The following is a 19,753-nucleotide window of genomic DNA, read 5'->3' on the forward strand; positions in this document are numbered from 1 at the left end:
CAAAAGAAAAGCAGCAGAGTACAAAGGAAAAAGGACATGTCCTATCTCTGTCCGACTCGAAAAACCTAACCTATTGTAACCTGACCCAAATCCTAACCTACTCTCAACCACCAATGTCCAACCCTTAACTTGATCCAACTTCAAAACTCATCCTTGTAACCTGACCTGATCCCAAGCCATGCCCCCCACCCTCAACTGCCAATTTCCAACCCATAATCCAATCCAACTTCAAACCTCATCCTGTAACCTGACTCCAAGCCACCCTCCACCTCCAACCACTAACCCAATCCCAACCCACCCTCAACTGCCAATTTTCAATTCTTAACCTGATCCCAACCCAACTTCAGACCCCTACCCTCACCCTGTAAACTGACCTGAACCCAACCTCTAACCTAACTCCAACCACCCTCAACCTCCAACCCTAACCTCATCCCAACTCAGTCCCAAACCCAACCTCCAACCCTGAATCTGATCCCACTCCCATCTCAATGATCAATTCTACCCTGAAGCCACCACCACCCCAATGCCATCTTCAGCTGAAATCTTATTTATCCCAACTACAACCCAGCAGCAGCCGTCAGCCCAATCGAATTTCATTCTGCCAATCTTAACACAGATGCAAACAAAACCAATTTGTTTCATATAATCCTGACAGTGCAGGAGGCGGCCATTTGGACCAACTAGTCTGCACCAAATGCAATCCCACCCAGGCCCTATCCCCGTAACCCCACTTTATTTATCCTACTAGTCCCCCTGACACTAAGAAGCAATTTAGCATGGCCAATCAACCTAACCCACCCATCTTTGGAACGTGGGAGGAAACCAGAGCACTCAAAGGACCGCAGACACAGGGACAGCGTGCAAACTCCACACAGGCAGTATGCTGAGGCCAGAATGGAACCTGGGTCCTGGCAATGTGAAGCAGCAGTGCTAACCATTGTGCCACCTTACTGCCCCATCACAATAATTTCAGATAATCCTGGTCAGGGAGGGGCAGAGGCGAAAAAACAAATGGGTGTGGGTGAAACATTGAGACAGGTGGAATGGGATTATGGGTTGATCAACAGAGAGAGACCAGAGTGACTGAAACCTCTAACTTCATTGAAAAAAATGTTAAACACCAAAACCAAGTTGCAAAAGGTCTTTATTCAAACACAAGCAATCTATCGAGATAAAAGTTGCATGGAAGCCACTTGAGTAGAAACCTTTAACCATGTCATCACTATATGGACAGCAGTGTTGGGTTAATTCAATTCCAACAAATTTGACAATAATTTGATGATACGGTGTCCAAATTGTAACAGAACTCTAGAATAAGTTATGAGGCCTTCCATGATTTTGAGTGGAGGGCAATATTATTCATGTTGGATCACTCTGGTTATGATGGGAGGGGGGTTGCTGTAAATCACATTTCCACATGAACCTGGACAATATCACACTGCGTACAAAGCACCTACATGCTTCATCACTAAAATTACTAATCGCCCTTCTTATAAAATTAAGATAGTAGAGGTTTCTAGAATCACAGGTGTTGCAGGGTTTGGCAGACATGATTACCCCTTTCCTCTGTCATTTACCACAGTCTTTCCACAAGCAATAAACTTGTTTTCAATTGAACAGAATGTGTCTTCAGATCTAAGGCACGAATCTCACACACACACACTGCTCCATACAGGAATCTGAGACACCCGGAACCTTGAACTATTCTGATGGATTTTCGACTCAGGTTTCTCACAGCTCCAACTCAACCCTCATCTCCAATTGACTGGCGTAACGGATCAGGAGAGGGTGAACCTCCTGCTCGAGGAATCTGATGACCTTTCAGGAGAGAAAAAAATCAAATATAATCAATGCCAAAATGATCAATAAAATGAAAGCAAAATATTAGGAGATACCCGAAGCACGAATAAAAGCAAGTGCTGGAAATACTCAGGTCAGCTTCTTCAGAACTGAAGGATAACATTCAAAAATGTCAATTCCGTTTCTCACTCCACAGATGTTGCCAGAACTGCGGAGTGCTTCCAGTGCTTTGTTTATATTCCGATATTAGCACTGCTGCCTCAGTGCCAGGGACACAGGTTCAATTCCCAGCTTGGATCACTGTCTCTGTGGAGTCTGCATGGGTTTCCTCCCACATTCTGAATGACGTGCTGGTTAGGTGCACTGACCATGCTATGTTCTCCCTCAGTGTACCAGAACAGGCACTGGAGTGTGGCAACCAGGGAATTTTCACAGTAACTTCATTGCAGTGTTAATGTAGGACTGAATATCTCAGTTGTGAAAAGGTGCCAGTTGCATGAGGGGGGTGGGTGGGGGGAGCATAGGGCAGTGACAATCTATGGCATGAGTTAGTTATCAGTGATGATTCCAAGCTTGGTGCCCTCCCTCCCCCCCACATTTTCCTACTCTACTCTCACCTGCTGTGGGGCGCGGCCGATGAAGGATTTGGGGTTGAGCAGTGCCTCCAGCTGCCCATGGATTGGGTTGAAGTAAGGGTCGTCCCGAATTCGGCTGATCAGGTCGTTGTCACCTCCCTCCTGTTTGACCACTGCAGCTGCTTGCTGGGACAGGACACGGATTCGCTCGTGGCAATCCTGTAGAAGGCAGGAAGGAAATAAAACACAGGTCAGGAGAGCTACAGCAAGAGACACACTCGAAACGGTGGGAACGGGAAGACAGCAGAGTCTCAAATGTTAAATCGCGACACACCACCCACGTCACTGCAGGTCCCCCAGGCACCAGAACTCGACTTTGCATTAAACATCGAAAACAGCTTCAATCTTGTTCACGAAACATCCCCCTCAGATCCCAAACCTAACAGTATTGACCAGACAGGCAGCTTATGCTAAAACTACCAAACAATCCTGTTGTAAAATTAAAATTAGAGAAATACTAATCGTTAGATTTTAAAGATACGTCTTTCATTCTTAACCTTTTGATGAGAATATAAAATTGTCTTTTGTGTCAGACGAAGTGAACAATTGCCTCTGAAATGAAACTGGCACAACCCATTGTCACAACCTCCCAACTCTAGACAGAGTGAGGCCAGTTTTACAGTAACCACCCTCCTCAAGTCAAGCGGTGCAACCCATTTTACAGTCCCCCCAGACTAGGGGGTGCAACGCATTTTACAGCACCCCCAGACAAGGGGGAGGGGGGTGCAACCCATTTTACAGCACCCCCAGACAAGTGGGGAGTGCAACTCATTTTACAGTGCCCCCACCAAGACAAGGGGGTGCAACCCCTTTTACTGCCCCACTCGCTCCACCACTAATTCTGCCTCTCCAGCCCGGGCACAGGGGAACACTGACCTGTCTATTTTCGCCAGCTTTCACCATTGCCATGATGATGTTCTCTGTTGCCATGAATGGAAGCTCGTGACGAATGTGCCGCTCAATCACCTGGAACGGAGAGCGGCAGAGCAGTGAGTGTGCGGCAGCTGAGGGGGAAGGGGTGGCAGCAACAATGGGGAAGGGCAGCTGGAGAAATTGGGGAGCTCGCTCACTAATTCAAACAGCTTCGGCAACTCTATTCCCAGCCTCTACCCCACAATCACAGAGATAGCCTGTAACTCCCATTCTCTCTGCCACGTGGTATCCTAGTCACAGAGATGCCGCATAATTGCGGTGGCTCATTCCCAGCTTTGTGCTGTGAAGGATCCCAGATCTGCTGCAAACTGCAATTATATCTCAATGCTGTTTGAATTTGGTTCCTTCAGGTTTGGATAGCTTGGGCTTGTACTCGCTGGGGCTCAGAGAAATGGGGGCGGGGAAGAGATCTGATCGAGGTTTATAAAATGCTAAAGGGGATTTATAAGATGTTCCCCCTTGTGGGGCAGTCTGGAATAAGAGGTCATAAATATAGAGTGAAAGGACATGGTTCAAAGCTGAGATGAGGAGAAACTACTCTGAGGGTTGTGAATCTGTGGAACTCACTACCCCAGAATCCAGTGGAAGCAGAATCAATCAACTAATGCATGGGCAGGGGTGGCAAAGTGGATAGCACTGCTGCCTCACAGAGCCAGGGACCGGGATCAATTCTGGCCTCAGGTAACTATGTGGAGCTTGCACATTCTCCTCATGTCTGTGTGGGTTTCCTCCAGGTGCTCCAGTTTCCTCCCAGTCCAAAGGTATGCAGGTTAGGTGGATTGGCCATGTTAAATTGCCCCTTATTGTCAGGCAGGCTAGCAAGGGTAAATGCATGGGGTTGTGGGGATAGGGCCTGGGTGGAATTGTTGTCAGTGCAGACTCGATGGGATGAATGGCCTCTCTCTGCACTGCAGAGATTCTGTGAAAGAGATCGATGTGTTTCTGATGAAATGCTGGACACAGGGCAATGGGAGCAGGCAGGAAAGTGGAGTTGAGACCAGGGTAAGATCAATCATGATCATGTTGAATGGCAAGAGTGGGTTCAAAGGGCTGAACTGCCAACTCCTGCTCTGAATTCCTATGGCTGCTCTCACCCCAATCTCAGCTCTGTAAATATATCAGGAGCATCAGCTGCAGCACGTGAACATCTTCACAGCAGACAACAATCCTACCTTTGGGTAAATGACCAGCCCCTCAGTGATGTTCTGGAGAGTGCTCAGGATAATATCTGCAGTCAGGAACGACTCTGCTAAACAGATACGCCTGGAGAGAAGGAGCGAGAAAGAGGGGGTGAGCAGCAGGGGGGTTGAGGGGGGATGAATGTGTGTTGGGGCAGGGGGTGCAGGCAAGTGCATGAACAGCGCGGGGGGAGGGGGGGAGAAGCCAGAAGAGATGAAGTGAAACAGAGTGAGAAAGCAAGGAAGAAGGAAAACACAATGATTAACAGGCATCCTGACAATGTCTAGATGTGTTCAGTATCACACTGATGTCAAATGTCCTAAGGAAATCTCTAGGATGCGGATGCAATCTGGATGTAGCACTGCTGCCTCAGCACCAGGGACCCAGGTTCGATTCCTGGCTTGGGTCATTGTCTGTGCGGAGTCTACACACTTTCCCCGTGTCTGTGTGGGTTTCCTCCGAGTGTTCCAGTTCCCTCCCACAGTCCGAAAGACGAGCTGGTTAGGTGAATTGGCCATTCTGAACTCTCCCTTAGTATACCCAAATGGGCACAGGAGTGTGGCGACTAGGGGATTTTCATTGCAGTGTTAATGTAAGCCATACTTGTGACTAATAAATAAACTTTCAACTTTTAAAACAATCCCAGCCCAGGCTTATGGCAAAAGTTTCTCCTCACTGCTGCAGTGTGTGCTCTGACTGTCTCCATCCAAATCCTTAAGACAGAGTCAAAGATGAAACTGTGCTTTTGTGACATCTCAACAATGGCTGGAGCTGGAAACTGTCATCCCAGGAGCTGGAAACTGTCACCTCAGGAGCCCTCATACGGCATCACCATATCACATGTAACACCCAAACCAAATGCACAAAACCGATGGCAAAGATCAGTAAACGTGATAAAGAGCAGGAAGATGAATCTGTGAATGTGGTCCCAGCCACTCAGTTACCCGAGAGGAGACAGATCTACCATTCTCCTGGAGGAGGGAAAGACCTACTCCTCTCCTCCTACTCCAGTCCCATGGTCGCGGTATTTATTGGTGAAGTGATCTGCTCCGAGGATGTGGTGAGGTTACCTGTTGGCGCTGTCGTCCAGTGTCCGTTCAAACCACTGCACAGATGCTGTCTGCAGTGGGTCCAGGACCAGCACCATGAGATGTCGAGCCAGGCTGCAGCAACGCTCGCTGCGCATTGGATTCCTCTTGTAGGGCATGGCACTGGATCCTGCAAACAGGAGTGACAGCCCGTGAATGGACACCCTCACACTGACATTCCCAAATGGCACTGCCGGATTGCCCCTCGCCATCCCATCACTAACTGACAGCACCTGTAACCCACAGTCCCTCCCCCAGACTTACCATCTGCACTCCCTGATCTAACACCCCTCACCCTCAGACTGAGGCTCCTAAATGGTACTGCCCGACTGCCCCTCACTAAGCAACAGCATCCCCCAACCCATCACTCCCAGACTGATGGACTGCATCCTCAACACCCCCGCTTTCCCAAACTGACTGCCTCCCCACAACTCACCAAGTGCCCCTCCATTTCCATGATGACAGCTTCCACCCTTGGCACTGACCAGCTTACCCACCATCACTACCCCACCTATCTCCTCCAGTGAGCCAGTGCAGCAAAGGGATAAAGAAAGGACTGACCACAGGTGAGATTTCTTTTTATTTCCCTCCCTTGTTTAAGGCGGGGCAGAACGAGTCAGGACCCAGGGGTGTGGGGCAGGGGAAATGTAACAATAAGAGTTGTTACTTTGATCAGCTGGACCCTGACCCCCTGTGTCCACACAGGTAGTGTGGAAATCCTGACCACTTTCCCACCAATACTGAGAATTACTGGAACTCAGAAAACTGGGATTAGAACCTGGGCCCTCCTGCTGAGAGTCTATACAGCCCCAGGGCTGGAATTGGGGGAGTTTGCAGTTCACCCCAAGCCTCCAGTCATGGCGGGCTGGAGGCCTGGCCTAAAATTTCCAAAAGAATCACAGCAGCAAAGCTGAAGACCACCGTGTCCACTTGCTAACCCCGAGCTTTCTGCTGCTCTAGGAGGGTCACAGCGTCAGTTTTACCAATGGCACACAGCCCATTACTGCAAACCCAACTCCCCACCCATGTCCCCAAAATGTAAACTGCCCTCTCCTCAGAGGGGCAGGAATTACCCCTCCCCCTGTGAGGTCATGTCTCCCCACTCTAACCCTCCCACTCCTCCCTACATTACTCACCAATCTGGTCCTTCTCAAAGGGTTCCTCGATCTCTTTCAGATTTGCCAGAAGACGGATATCGGTGCAGATCTGAGAGAGAGAGATACAGTCAGATTTCCCGTCACGTTTCCATACTCGATGACGCTTACATCGCACAGCCTGACCTATCAGCCCTTCCCTTCTATAAACCTGTCCGGCTGCAGAAGATACCCTGGTACAGCTCTGCTCCCACCTGCCCGGATGATTCTGGGCACAAACCAGCATGCGAAACAGGAGACATCTCTGCAGTGGCTGAATCAGATTCCAGGGTGTACAGGGGCCAACAAGACACACACTTCCCACATCATCCAAAATACTCCAGTACCATCACCTTTCACACACTCCCTGAAAGCATAGCTTATACTGTTCACTGCTCAGGAATCACTTATTGTCAATGATCATTGAGCATGCACAGTTCTGACCTTGTGGACCGTGGCTCCAAGGCTTGAGAGCACAGCCAGTGAGTCGATATCCACTTTCCGACTGTATGTCTGTCCAGTCACCAGATAGGTTCTGAGGGCAAAAAGATATAAAACATTTGAATTCAACACTCAGGAAAGGCAGGGGAGGATATAAATGGTGGACAGGAGTAGGCCATTTGACCAGAGTCTGCTCCACCAGTCAATTAGATCATGGCTGATCTACCTACATTGATAGAGTCCTGACAGGGTGATATAGTCTCATTAACTGACCTGGCTTGAGATAATTCACACTTCTTTAACCTGTACTTAACCCTCTCTCCACTCTCACTGTCTGCATCTGAAAAGACTGATTACCTGTAAAGACTCGCATTCCAACCATTATCCTGTAAACTGAAGTGTATCTACATACGTCCTATTTGTGAACCCAATCCTCCACTCACCTGATGAAGGGGCAGCACTCCAAAAGCTCGTGCTACCAAATAAACCTGTTGGACGTTAACCTGGTGTTGAGAGATTTCTTACTGTACCCACCGCAGTCCAACACCAGCATCTCCACATCAATGTTAACGTAAGCCTACTTGTGACACTAATAAGGTTTTAAATTTTATTTAAGGTAATCTTTCTCTACACCGTAGCTATGACTGTAACACCACATTCTACACTCTCTCCTTTCTTCTCTACGAAGAGTATGCTTTGTCTGTGTAGTGTGCAAGAGACAATACTTTTCACTGTATTCCAACACGTGACAATAATAAATCAGATCAACATACCGTTTGCCTGTCACAGCTACATGTTAGCTTTCACTGACTCATGAATAAGGCCTTTCAACAGAGATTGTTATACCCTCAACTGGACTCACTGATATCACACGGTGGGGAAAGAGGGGCCTGGGGGATATGTGGACTCCAATCACATGGAGACACTGAACACTCCTGGATTATAGCTGAAATAAAAGGCAAAGTCACCCACAGGTGACTTTTAACTCAAGGGTCACTACACCTCAGGCGAGGGGCAAGGTAGAGAAAGCAGGGCCTTCACGGATAACCTCAAACGGTACCGGAATTGAACCCGCACTGTCAGCTTCGCTCCGCATTACGAACCGGCTGTCCAGCCAACTGAGCTACACCGACCCTGGGATAATCACTCACTGTTTGAATCCTGCCATCTCGGTCACCAAGCGATCGAGCGCCTCGACCTGAAAGAAACACAGAGCATGAGAACAGCGTGGGAGAGGGTGAGGAAATGTAAAGAGCAGGAGTGGGAGCAGGAAGGAGAGAAGGGGGAGAGAAAGAGCAATAGACACAAAAGATAGAGAGAGCACAGAGCTGAACCAAGTCTTGTTCATTAGAAAGTGCCTGGACTGTGGGGAGGGCGGCACGGTAGCACAGTGGTTAGCATTGCTGCTTCAGAGCTCCAGGGACCTGGGTTTGATTCCTGGCTTGGGTCACTGTGTGTGGAGTTTGCACATTCTCTTCTGCGTGGGTTTCCTCCAGGTGCTCCGGTTTCCTTCCACAATCCAAAGATGTGTGGGTTAGGTTGATTGGTCATGCTAAAAATTGTCCCTTAGCATCCTGAGATGCATAAATTAGAGGGATTAGCAGGTAAATATGTAGGGATATGGGGTAGGGCCTGGATGGGATTATAGTTGGTACAGACTCAGCAGGCCAAATGGCCTCTTTCTGCATTGTAGGGTTTCTAATGTTTCTAAATTTTGTGTGTGTGTGTGTTTGGGAGGCGGGGGGTGCAGGTTGCAGAATAGAAATCTTTCTGAAGTAATTTTTCCACAGAACAAAGACTTCCAGCATCTTATGGGAGCACGGTGGCACAGTGAATAGCTGTCTCACAGCACCAGAGACCCAGGTTTGATCCCCAGCTTGGGTCACTGTCTATGTGGAGTTTGCACATTCTCCCTGAATCTGCGTGGGTTTACCCCAGGTGCTCCGGTTTCCTTCCACAGTCCAAAAGACGTGTATTCTCCCTCAGTGTACCCAAACAGGTGCCAGAGTTGGGGATTTTCACAGTAACTTCATTGCAGTGTTAATGTAAGTCTACTGGTGACCAATAAACTTTACAGATTCATAGAGCTGTTAAAAAGCAAACATTTCCACAGAAATAGAATTGAAAAGTGAAGAAATTGGTGATTAGATCAAGTCTCAGGCAGAGTGACAGGTGGGAGAGGGGAACTCACTGAAGGATTTTGGTTAGTATGGCTGTGAGGAGTGTGCAAGTCACTATCTCCCATTCTCGGAATTGCTAACATCCCTCACCTTGCAGTGGTCTCCCTCGAAGAGTTGGAGGAAACTGGCCTGAGTTCCTGTTGTTCCCTTCACTCCACGGAATCGAAGTTCATTCCGGGCACGTTCCAGGTTTCTCAGGTCCATACACAGATCCTGGAGCCAGAGACAGCAACGCTTCCCAACCGTAGTCAACTGGGCCGGCCTAGCCAATCACAGCACAGAACCCATTGAACGGGCCAAACCCAGCACTGAATGGGCCAACCGCGGTGCAGGACCCACCAAATGGGCCAATCGCGGCGCAGGACCCACTCCGCAATCAAACCAATTACATCACAGCCCAAACTGCCAAATTGCAATGTGTAAAAGTGTTCCACTGCAGAGAAATAATCCAAAAATGAAGACCAGGGTATGATGGTAGTGATCAAAGTTTGGGCAAAGAACTGGGTTTTATCCAGAGGACAGGAAGGAATAAAAGGACCTAGGAAGAAAATTCTGGATCACTGGGTTAGGGCAATTAAAGGTGCAGCTGCCAATGGTGGCAGAATGGGAGGGGAGAATATACAAGAGGCTGGAATTGGAGAGACAAAGTTTGGATTGAGGGGCGGGGTGTTGTTGCTGTAGAACAGAGAGAGAGGAGGCAGGTGGCGAACAAGGTCACAGGAGGGTTCGAACACAAGGATGAAAATTTGACAAAGTGTGACCAGATCAGAAGTGAACGGAGGTGACTGGTGAATGGGACTTGGTACGAGCTAGGATAGGGGCAGTAGAATTTTGGATCTTCTTCAGTCTTTCATGGAATATAGACATCACTGGTAAGGCTAGCATCTGTTGCCCATCCTTAATTGCCTTTGAACTGAGTGACTTGCTGGGCCATTTCACAGAATCCCACAGTGCAGAAGAAGGAGGCCATTCAGCCCATTGAGTTTGCATCGACCACAATCCCAAACAAGCCCTATCCCACAGCCCCATGCATTTACCCTAGTTGGTCCCCCTGACACTAAGGGGCAATTTTAGAATGGCCAATCCACCTAACCCACACATCTTTGGAGTGTGGGAGGAAACTGGAGCATCTGGAGGAAACCCACGCATACACAGGAGGAACATGCAGACTCCGTACAGTGACCCAAGCCAGAAATCGAACCTGGGTTCCTGGCACTGAGGCAGCAGTGCTAACCACTGTGCCACCATGCCACCTGGAGGGCAGTTGAAATTCAACCACTTGGTGTGGCTCTGGAGGTACATGTAGGCCAGACCAGGCAAGGACAGCAGATTTCCTTCCCTGAAGGACATGAGTGAACCAGATGGGTTTTTATGACAATTGACAATAATTTCATAAGTATCATTACTTAGACTAGAGTAAGGCTTTGGAACCACAGATACCGAAATGGGCAGTAAACTAGTCAGAAGAAATTTTAAGATGGCTTGTTAGGAAACAACAGTTCACTTACAATCCATTAACTAATTAGACAGAAAACATACACTATCCAGGGGGATTAGCAGGGTAAATACATGGAGTTATGGAGATAGGGCGTAGGACCCACTCCGCAATCAACACAGTTGCATACAAACCAATTACATCACAGCCCAAACTGCCAACTTGCAATGTGTAAAAATGTTCCACTGCAGAGAAATAATCCAAAAATGGAGGCCAGGGTATGATGGTAGTGATCAAAATTTGGGCAAAGAACTGGGTTTTATCCAGAGGACAGGAAGGAATAAAAGGACCCAGGAAGAAAATTCCAGAGCACTGGGTCAGAGCAATTAAAGATACAGCTGCATCTGGTGGGGTTGTTACCAGTGCAGGCTTGATGGGCCAAATGGTCTCCTTCTGCACTGTAGGGTTTCTCTGATCCTGAAGGGGAAAGGAACAGTGGCCAGAGTGTATTGATCTTTTCTTCTGCCTCATCTATTCTGGGAAAGGCAGCTGCCAGTGAGCACCGCAATCTCACCACCCTCACCAGGATACACCGGGTGGCATGTGGCACAGTGGTTAGCACTGCGGCCACACAGCGCTAGGGACCCAGGTTTGATTCCCAGCTTGAGTCACTGTCTGTGCAGGGTCTGCACGTTCTCCCCTTGCCTACGTGGGTTTCTTCCGGGTGCTCCAGTTTCCTCCCAAAGAAATGGAGAATTCTGACAGTGCAGAAGGCAGCCATTCAGCCCATCGAGCCTGCACCAATCACAATCCCATCCAGTCCCTATCCCAACAACCCCATGCATTTACCCTAGCTAGTCCCCTTGACACTAAGGACAATTTAGCATGGCCAACCCACCTAACCCGCACATCTTATGGCGTGTGGGAGGAAACCAGAGCACCTGGAGGAAACCCACGCAGACATGGGGAGAACATGCAAATTCCACACAGACAGTGACCCAAGCCAAGAATTGAACCTGGGTCCCTGGCGCTGAGAGACAGCAGTGCTAATCACTGTACTACCATGCTGACTAACCAGTACAGACTGAAAGACGTGCTGATTAGGTGCATTGGCCACGCTAAATTCTCCCTCAGCGTACCAAAATGGGCACCGGAGTGTGGCAACTAGGGGATTTTCATAGTAACTTCATTACGGTGTGAATTTAAGCCTTACTTGTGACACTAATAAATGAATTTTATTACACACCCTTTTTGGGGGCTGGTAGCTTACCCAGCATCAATCATCTATCTAACTATTCAGACCAGTAGATTCAGAACAGGGTACTTCAGACGTCAGGATGGTTACCCACTTCCCCTGTTCATCACCATACTCGAGGTCAGATTTTCAGTTTACATTATGCTGAGGGTCACAGCCTGGTCCTTTCTAAACAATTGCATTGATAAGGGGGCCCACAGCGCTATCCTACCAGCTAAAGAATTTTAACACAGCAGCCTGAATGAAGACCGTTCAGAGATAACATGTTTAGAAAACCTCTCCCCAGACAGAGAGTCAAAGCTGCTTAGCAAATCCTACAAAGGTTCCATATTTTGCTGGGAGTACCCATTTATTCATGACCCCAATTTCAGCTCACAAAGGGTCTGGTGCTGCCCAAGGTGGTGGCTGACAAGGTTAAAGAGGACTAGTATCGAGAATAACTGAAGACATGCAGGTTAGGCGGTAAATGTGCAGGGTTACAGGAATAGAGTGGGCCTGGGTAAGATGCTCTTTTGGAGAATCAGTGCAGGCTCAATGGGCCAAATGGCGTCCTCCTGCACTATAGGTATTCTAATCTCCTTTAATGAAGAGCTTGCAGATTAACGGTGATGGATTTGATCAGTGAAACAGTTAACTCAAAGAAATCGGAGTCCATTCGAGGTTGCAGCAGAGTGAGGAGATGGCTAGACAGGGGCTGTACAATAGAGGGAGTGTGTGCGTGCAGATAGCAGAGGTATGGCTCTTGGAAGACCACTCAAAGGGTGGGGACTGCAGTCTTTTGCTTTGAGCATGTATGAAATAAATGGAAGACTATCTAAAGCATAAGAGGGAGATATCAACGACAGGAGGAGATTCAAGTTGTCTGGGAAACGTGTGTGTTGGGTGGGAGGTCCTTTGGAAAATGCCACTTACTGGTAGTGGGTGAAGCCGAGTGTCGGGAGGTCAGCGTGTTTCTGAGCAAAGTCCGCCAGGCGGCTGATGACTCGGGCCAACTGCAGCAGAGGGAACGAGAGTGAGTCGGTGTCAAAGTAACTCGTACACGTCAACTGAGCAAACTGCAGCTATCAGCACACAAACAACCTCACCTTGGGCAGCAGGATGTCAAAACCATCACGGAGAACAATCAAATCCTGTGGGGGAAGGAGAAACAGTTAGTCCAGAAGAGAGACAAGGATAAGAGGAGTGCTGGAGAGATCAGGATAGGGATTCAGGAGACAGGACATCAACCACAATATAAACCGGGTGGTTGCAGGATTACCCAGACGTTGTCTGTTTAGTATGAGGGGATGTTGGGCACCTCCTCTCGCACGCCAGAAGGACAAAAAGGCAGTTGCTATTTCAAGCTAATGCTGAAATTAGCTTCAGCAAGTCACAACCAAGATTTGCCAGGCAGATCAGATCTAAATTCTGTTCCCCTTTGATCAACAAGAACTAGTTTCAAATCCAGACCAAACACTGACAAGAAATTTACTTCCATCAACAAGAAGGGTCTGTGCAGAGGGAGTTTTAACTCTATCCAATTGCAGCTACAGAACCACCAACAGCGCAAGAATATCTGAAATATCAAAGAACAAAAATGTACAGCACAGGTACAGGCCCTTCAGCCCTCTGAGCTCATGCTGATCATGATGCCCTAATTAAGCTAAAAAAACCCTTCTGTCTTATTCAGTCCATCTTCATGTACCCAGCCAGATGCCCCTTAAATGTTACTAATGTACCTGTTTCCACCATCTCCTCTGGCAGCACATTCCAGGCACTCACCACTGTCTGCATGAAACAATCCCCCATAAGCCTTCCCCCTCTCACATTGAACTTGTGCTCCCTTGTATAGAATCATCATGCAGTGCAGGAGGAGGCCATTCAGCCCATCGAGTATGCACCATCCACAATCCCACCAAGGCCCTATTCCATAACCCCACATATTTACCCTGTTAACTTCCCTACACTAGGGTCAATTTAGCATGGCCAATCAACCTAACTTGCACACCATGGACTGGTGAGAAACCTAGGCAGACATGGGGAGAATGTGCAAACTCCACACACTTCCACCCTTGGGAAAAAGCCTCTGACTATCCACCCTGTCTATGCCTCTAACAGACCCCTAACAGGTCTCCCTTTAGAGTGCCTAAGGATCGGTTATCCCTGGTCCTCAATGATTTGGAATCTGTCCATCAGTGTTATCACTTATATACACATTAGGTTCTCCACACACACACACGCTGATGTCCCACATCCCACGCTCACTACCATCTTGTGTGTGACCCCTCCACTATTTTTATCGTGGCACACTGTTCTCCAATACAAAATGAGCAGAAATACTCTCCAATTAACTAAATATTTGGTAGACCAAAGCCATTGTCTTCAGTCAAAGTTGTTTCCCAATTCTATCCCATTGGAAGGCTGAACCAAATTGTTCTGGCCCTTGGTGTCAAATGGGACCAAGATGAGCATTTGGACAGTGATTTCTGCCATCATTGCCACTTCCATACACAGTGTAGAGGGAGCTTTACTCTGTATCTAACCCTGTGCTGTACCTGTCCGAGGAGTGTTTGATGGGGGACAGTGTAGAGGGAGCTTTACTCTGCGTCTAACCTCATGCTGTACCTGTCCTGGGAGTGTTTGATGGAGACAGCGTAGTGGGAGCTTTACTCTGTATCTAACCCTGAGCTGTACCTCTCCTGGGAGTGTTTGATGGTACAGTTTAAAAGTTGGTGCATCCGCAGTAGTCAGGGCAGTCCAGAGACAAGGAATAACATCTAACCGTATTGTCCCCAACGTAGCAGGAGGTGGCACCCAGGTGTATGATGGCAGCAGCACTCGGGCAGCAATGCGCAAATGTGTGCACGTGGGCCATGACATCGTGGCGCAGCTTCTTCTCTTCCTCAGCAGCCATGTGGAAATCAATGTTTTCGAGATTTGACTCCATTTCCTGGAGCTGCTCCTGTGTGATCGGCAGCCCCAGTTCCTGCAAACAAGAGACACAGAGAGAGCAGTGAGAACCAGAGGAATGGGGACTGGAATGATCCACACAACAGCCCACACACAGGCCAATTATTGCACTCACGCAACCCAGCAGGGCAGTTCTACACAGACATGTGTACAGATGCATCAAAACTTTGTGGCATCAAGACACAGCAAGTATGGAGTAAACCTTAGCCAGTAGAAGAAATCCTATCACCTCTCAGGACACCATTCAGTCCCATAACCCTGCTGCATCATATAATTTGATCGTGTCGAGGGAGCTTTACTCCATATCTAACCCTGTGTTGTACATTTTTTCTTAAAATTTATTCAGAAGACATAACATCACTGTCTGGCCAGCATTTGTTGTCCATCCCTTTTAATCCTTGAATTGAGTGGTTTGCTCAGCCATTTCCGAGGGGCAATTGAGAGTCAACCACATTGCTGTGGCTCTGGAGTCACACGTAGGCCAGACTGGATAAGTACAATGGTGAACCAGATGAGTTTTTCCGACAATGGTTTTACAATCATCAGTAGATTCTTAATTCCAGATTTTTTTTTTATTGAATTCAAATTCACCATCTGCCATGGCGGGATTCGAACCCAGGTCCCCAGAACATTAGCTGAGTTTTTGGATTAATGGTCTAGTGATAATACCACTAGGCCGTTGCAGTCCCTACCCTGGGTTTGGTTGGCGGTACAGCGTAGAGTAATGTTATTGAGTAGATATTGACTAGCCAAAGCTAAGACTATGGTGATCTCGTTCTCCCCACGTACACAAATATTAGTAGAAAACGCCTTACACACATTGACATAATACAGGTCAAGGGGACTCAACACATTTATATTTACTGAATAAACATCTACCAACATTCAGTAACCATGGAAATAACACAACAAGCAACTCTTCCATTCTGTTCTTAGTCTTGCTGTTTTCCAACGAATGTACAAAACAATTACCTGCCATGGGACTGTTTGCTCAACATTCAGTGGTTAGCACTGCTGCCTCGCAGCACCAGGGACCTGGGTTCGAATCCCAGCTTGGGTCACTATCTGTGCGGAGTCTGTATGTTCTCCCCCGCCGTGTCTGCATCGGTTTCCTCCCACAGTCCAAAAAATGTGTTGATTAGATGCATTGGTCATGCTAAGTTCTCCCTCAGTGTAGCTGAACAGGCGCCAGAGTGAAATGACTAATGGATTTTCAAGGTAACTTCATTGCAGTGTTAATGTAAGCCTGCTCATGACACTAATAAATAAATACTGCAGTTCAAGTGAACAGGTGAACTTAAAACTACTTTGAAACTATGTGACTGTACAAACACAGCAACATCTCAGCAGCTTCACTGAAAGGGCTGCCACTGCGTCTCTCTTACCTTATGCATCCCATTCCTTATACCTGCGAACAAATTCCATCCACCCAACAGCAAAAATGGAACAGTCCAGATGACTGGACTGGAGTCCACTGGAGGAATTCTGCAGCAAATGGGACACTGGACTTCCCCACCTGAGCGCATACTTACCTCCAATGTCAGTAGTACATAAATCCGATAAGTCAGGAGAAAAGATGCAATTGCCAGAGAACTGGCAGAAAACTAATGTAATTCCTTTATTTGAGGGGGCAGATCATGTCCAGTTAGCTGAACATCAGTGGTAGGAAAAGCAATTTGGGCCTCTGAATCAAAAACAATTTTTAAATTCAGAGATAACACCAAATTGGGGTGGGTGCAGGTAGAGGTGGAAAGAGAGTTGTAACCAATACAGACATTTAAAGACTTGAAAAGTTTTGATAGAATGCTTCCATTTCTGGGGAACAAACTGGAGGCCACTGAGATAAGATAGTCACAAGGAATCCAATTGAGAATTGAAAATTCAGAAACACATTCTTGAGCCAAAGAATGGTGTGAACACGGAACTTATGACCAGAGGGAGCGAATGGAGTGAAAAATATAGATTAGTTTACAGGAGAGCTAGATAAAGATAGGAAGAAGAGAATAGGGAGTGATAATGATAGGTACAGATGAGAAAAGTCAAAGTTGGGGGGGGGGGGGCCTTACCTCAGGTGCAGCATAAACACCAGCATATCACAGTGGTTAGCACAGCTGCCTCAAAGTGCCAGGGACCTGGGTTCGATTCTCAGCTTAGGTCACTGTCTGTGCTGAGACAGCACATTTTCCTCACGTCTGCATGGGTTTCCTCCAGGTGCTCCACTTTCCTCCCACACTCCAAAGATGTGAGGGTTAGGTTGATTGGTGATGCTAAATTGCCCCTTAGCATCAGGGGCATTAGCAGGGTAAATACATGGGGTTATAGGGATAGAGGCTGGGTGGGTTGGTTATCATTGCAGGCTTCCTTCAGCACTGTAGGGATTCTTAGAACCAGTTGTGCCCTGTGTCATCCACCTCCCACAACAAAGGGACCCCTATCAGTCTAGTAACTGAGTTACAGCAAACATCATCCAGCGTGACTATCCACAGGCCAGCAAATTTGATTAACAGAAAACAAGCAGCGCATTCAGAAACTAAGGATGGGCGGCGAGGGGGCATCGGCCTCACTAGCAGGCAGAGTAAAAAGGGGGAGGGGGCACTTGGTCTTCCCTACCTGAACACACACACTCTCACACCCTTATTGCATGTCAGACAGCAGATACATTACTCCATAAATGTGACAATTCAGAAGAAAAGGTTGCAGTGCCAATAGACTAACAGAAAACTAGTTAGTTTTAGGGGCAACACAGTGGTTCACACTGCTGCCTTACAGCGCCAGGAACCTGGGTTCAATTCCTGGCTTGGGTCACTGTCTGTGCAGAGCCCACACATTCTCCCCATGTCTGCGTGGGTTTCCTCCCACAGTCCAAAAGACATGCTGGTTAGACACATTAGCCATACTAAATTAGCCATACTAGGAAATGGCAAATGGAATTTAATGTTGGCAAGTGTGAGGTGGTCCACTTTGGTAGGAAGAATGGTAGGAAGGACTATTACTTACGTGGCGAAAAACTGCAGCAGGCGACGGTGCAGAGGGACCTCGGGGTCCTTGTGCATGAGTCGCAAAAACCCAGCTTGCAGGTGCAGCAGGTGGTCAGGAAGGCGAATGGGATGCTGGCCTTCATAGCGAGGGGGATTGAATATAAAAGTAGGGAGGTCTTGCTGCAGCTGTATAGGGCATTGGTGAGGCCGCAGCTGGAGTACTGTGTGCAGTTTTGGGCGCCGCACCTGTGCAAGGATATTTTGGCCCTGGAGGGAGTGCAGAGGAGGTTTACTAGGCTGATACCGGAGTTGAGGGGGTTGAGCTATGAGGAGAGGCTGAATAAACTAGGCTTGTACTCGCTAGAGTTTAGAAGAATGAGGGGAGATCTCATTGAGACGTATAAGATGATGAATGGGATGGATAGGATAGAGGTGGAGAGACTCTTCCCGCTCAAAAAAAGACAGTAGGACTAGGGGGCACAGCCTCAAGATAAAGGGGAGGCGGTTTAGAACGGAGTTGAGGAGGAACTTCTTCACTCAAAGGGTGGTGAATCTCTGGAATTCTCTGCCCGTTGAAGTGGTGGAGGCTGCCTCGCTAAATATTTTTAAGAAGCGGGTTGATGGGTTTTTGATAAGAGAGGGGATTAAGGGTTATGGGGAGAGGGCGGGAAAGTGGAACTGAGCCACAACAGATCAGCCATGATCTTATTGAATGGCGGGGCAGGCTCGAAGGGCTAGATGGCCTACTCCTGCTCCTATTTCTTATGTTCTTATGTTCTTAAATTCTCCCTCAGTGTACCCGAACAGGCACCAGAGTGTGGCGACTAGATTTTCACAGTAACTTCATTACAGTGTTAATGTAAGCCTTATTTGTGACACTAACAGATAAAGTTTAAACTTTAATTCCTATAGTTAAGGGGACAGATCCAGGGAATTGTAGACCGGGGGAGGGGGGAAGGTGGGAGGTCGAAGGTCAATGACTCCCCTCTGGCAGCCGCTCCCACCACCCCCAGTAGCAGCCGCAGTGGATCCTGTGGCCCCCGGCCGCTCACCTGGCCCCACCCCCGAGGGTCCCCGGCCTCCCCTCACCTTCTCGGCCCGCGCCAGGTAAAGCCAGAGCCGGCGCCAGGTGCTGAATTTCTTGCGCTCGCTGAAGTTGAAGGCCATCTCCGGGGAGGAATAGCGGCTGACCAGGGGCGAGCGGTACCGGCCCAGCCCGAGCTCCCCGCCGCCAGCACCACTCTCCAGCCCGCCCGCCATCGCCATGGTAGCGCTCATGGCCACCAAACCCGGCAAGCCCCACGCCGTCAGCAAATCCCCGCCCCGTGACCCCTTCAAGGCCGCCGGCAGGCCCCGCCCCGCGACTTCGGCGAACCTCGCCTGACTGGTGGAGAAACAGCCAATACCGACGCCAGGGGGCGGGGCCATTCTCACACCCAATCAGAGCATGAGAGGCGGGGCCTCGCTCCCAACTAGCCGAGCTATATAAATGTAGACTGTGCCAACAATCACCTACATTTATATAACGCCTTTGATCAGAGACTTCCCTACAGTGCAGGAGAAGGACATTCAGCCCTTCGAGTCTCTGATAAAGCGTCTTACTCAGGTCCTATTCCCATAACCTGCACAACTTTGGACACTAAGCGGCAATTTAGCATGGCCAAACCACCCAACCTGCATATCATTGGAGTGTGGGAGGAAACCTTAGCCCTGGAGGAAACCCACGCAGACATGGGGAGAACGTGCA

General features: G+C 48.4%; 1 protein-coding gene across 1 annotated transcript; it reads right to left on the minus strand.

The window, feature by feature from the left end:
* Positions 1–1,127: 1,127 nt before the first annotated feature.
* adsl (adenylosuccinate lyase) lies at positions 1,128–19,319 on the minus strand. Its single transcript, XM_080217560.1, has 13 exons — positions 19,096–19,319; positions 14,841–15,044; positions 13,165–13,209; positions 12,992–13,071; positions 9,480–9,651; positions 8,361–8,407; positions 7,213–7,303; positions 6,772–6,841; positions 5,618–5,765; positions 4,541–4,631; positions 3,312–3,401; positions 2,418–2,594; positions 1,128–1,818 (listed from the first exon to the last, which is right to left on the minus strand). Exons 1-13 carry the CDS (start codon positions 19,282–19,284, stop codon positions 1,732–1,734), a joined length of 1,491 nt encoding a protein of 496 aa, XP_080073686.1. The 5' UTR covers positions 19,285–19,319; the 3' UTR covers positions 1,128–1,731.
* Between the last annotated feature and the right edge of the window lie 434 nt (positions 19,320–19,753).

Source organism: Carcharhinus amblyrhynchos, chromosome 35 (assembly GCF_965287045.1).
Source record: "Carcharhinus amblyrhynchos chromosome 35, sCarAmb.v2.hapA, whole genome shotgun sequence".
In the NCBI taxonomy this organism is placed as follows: Eukaryota; Metazoa; Chordata; class Chondrichthyes; order Carcharhiniformes; family Carcharhinidae; genus Carcharhinus; species Carcharhinus amblyrhynchos.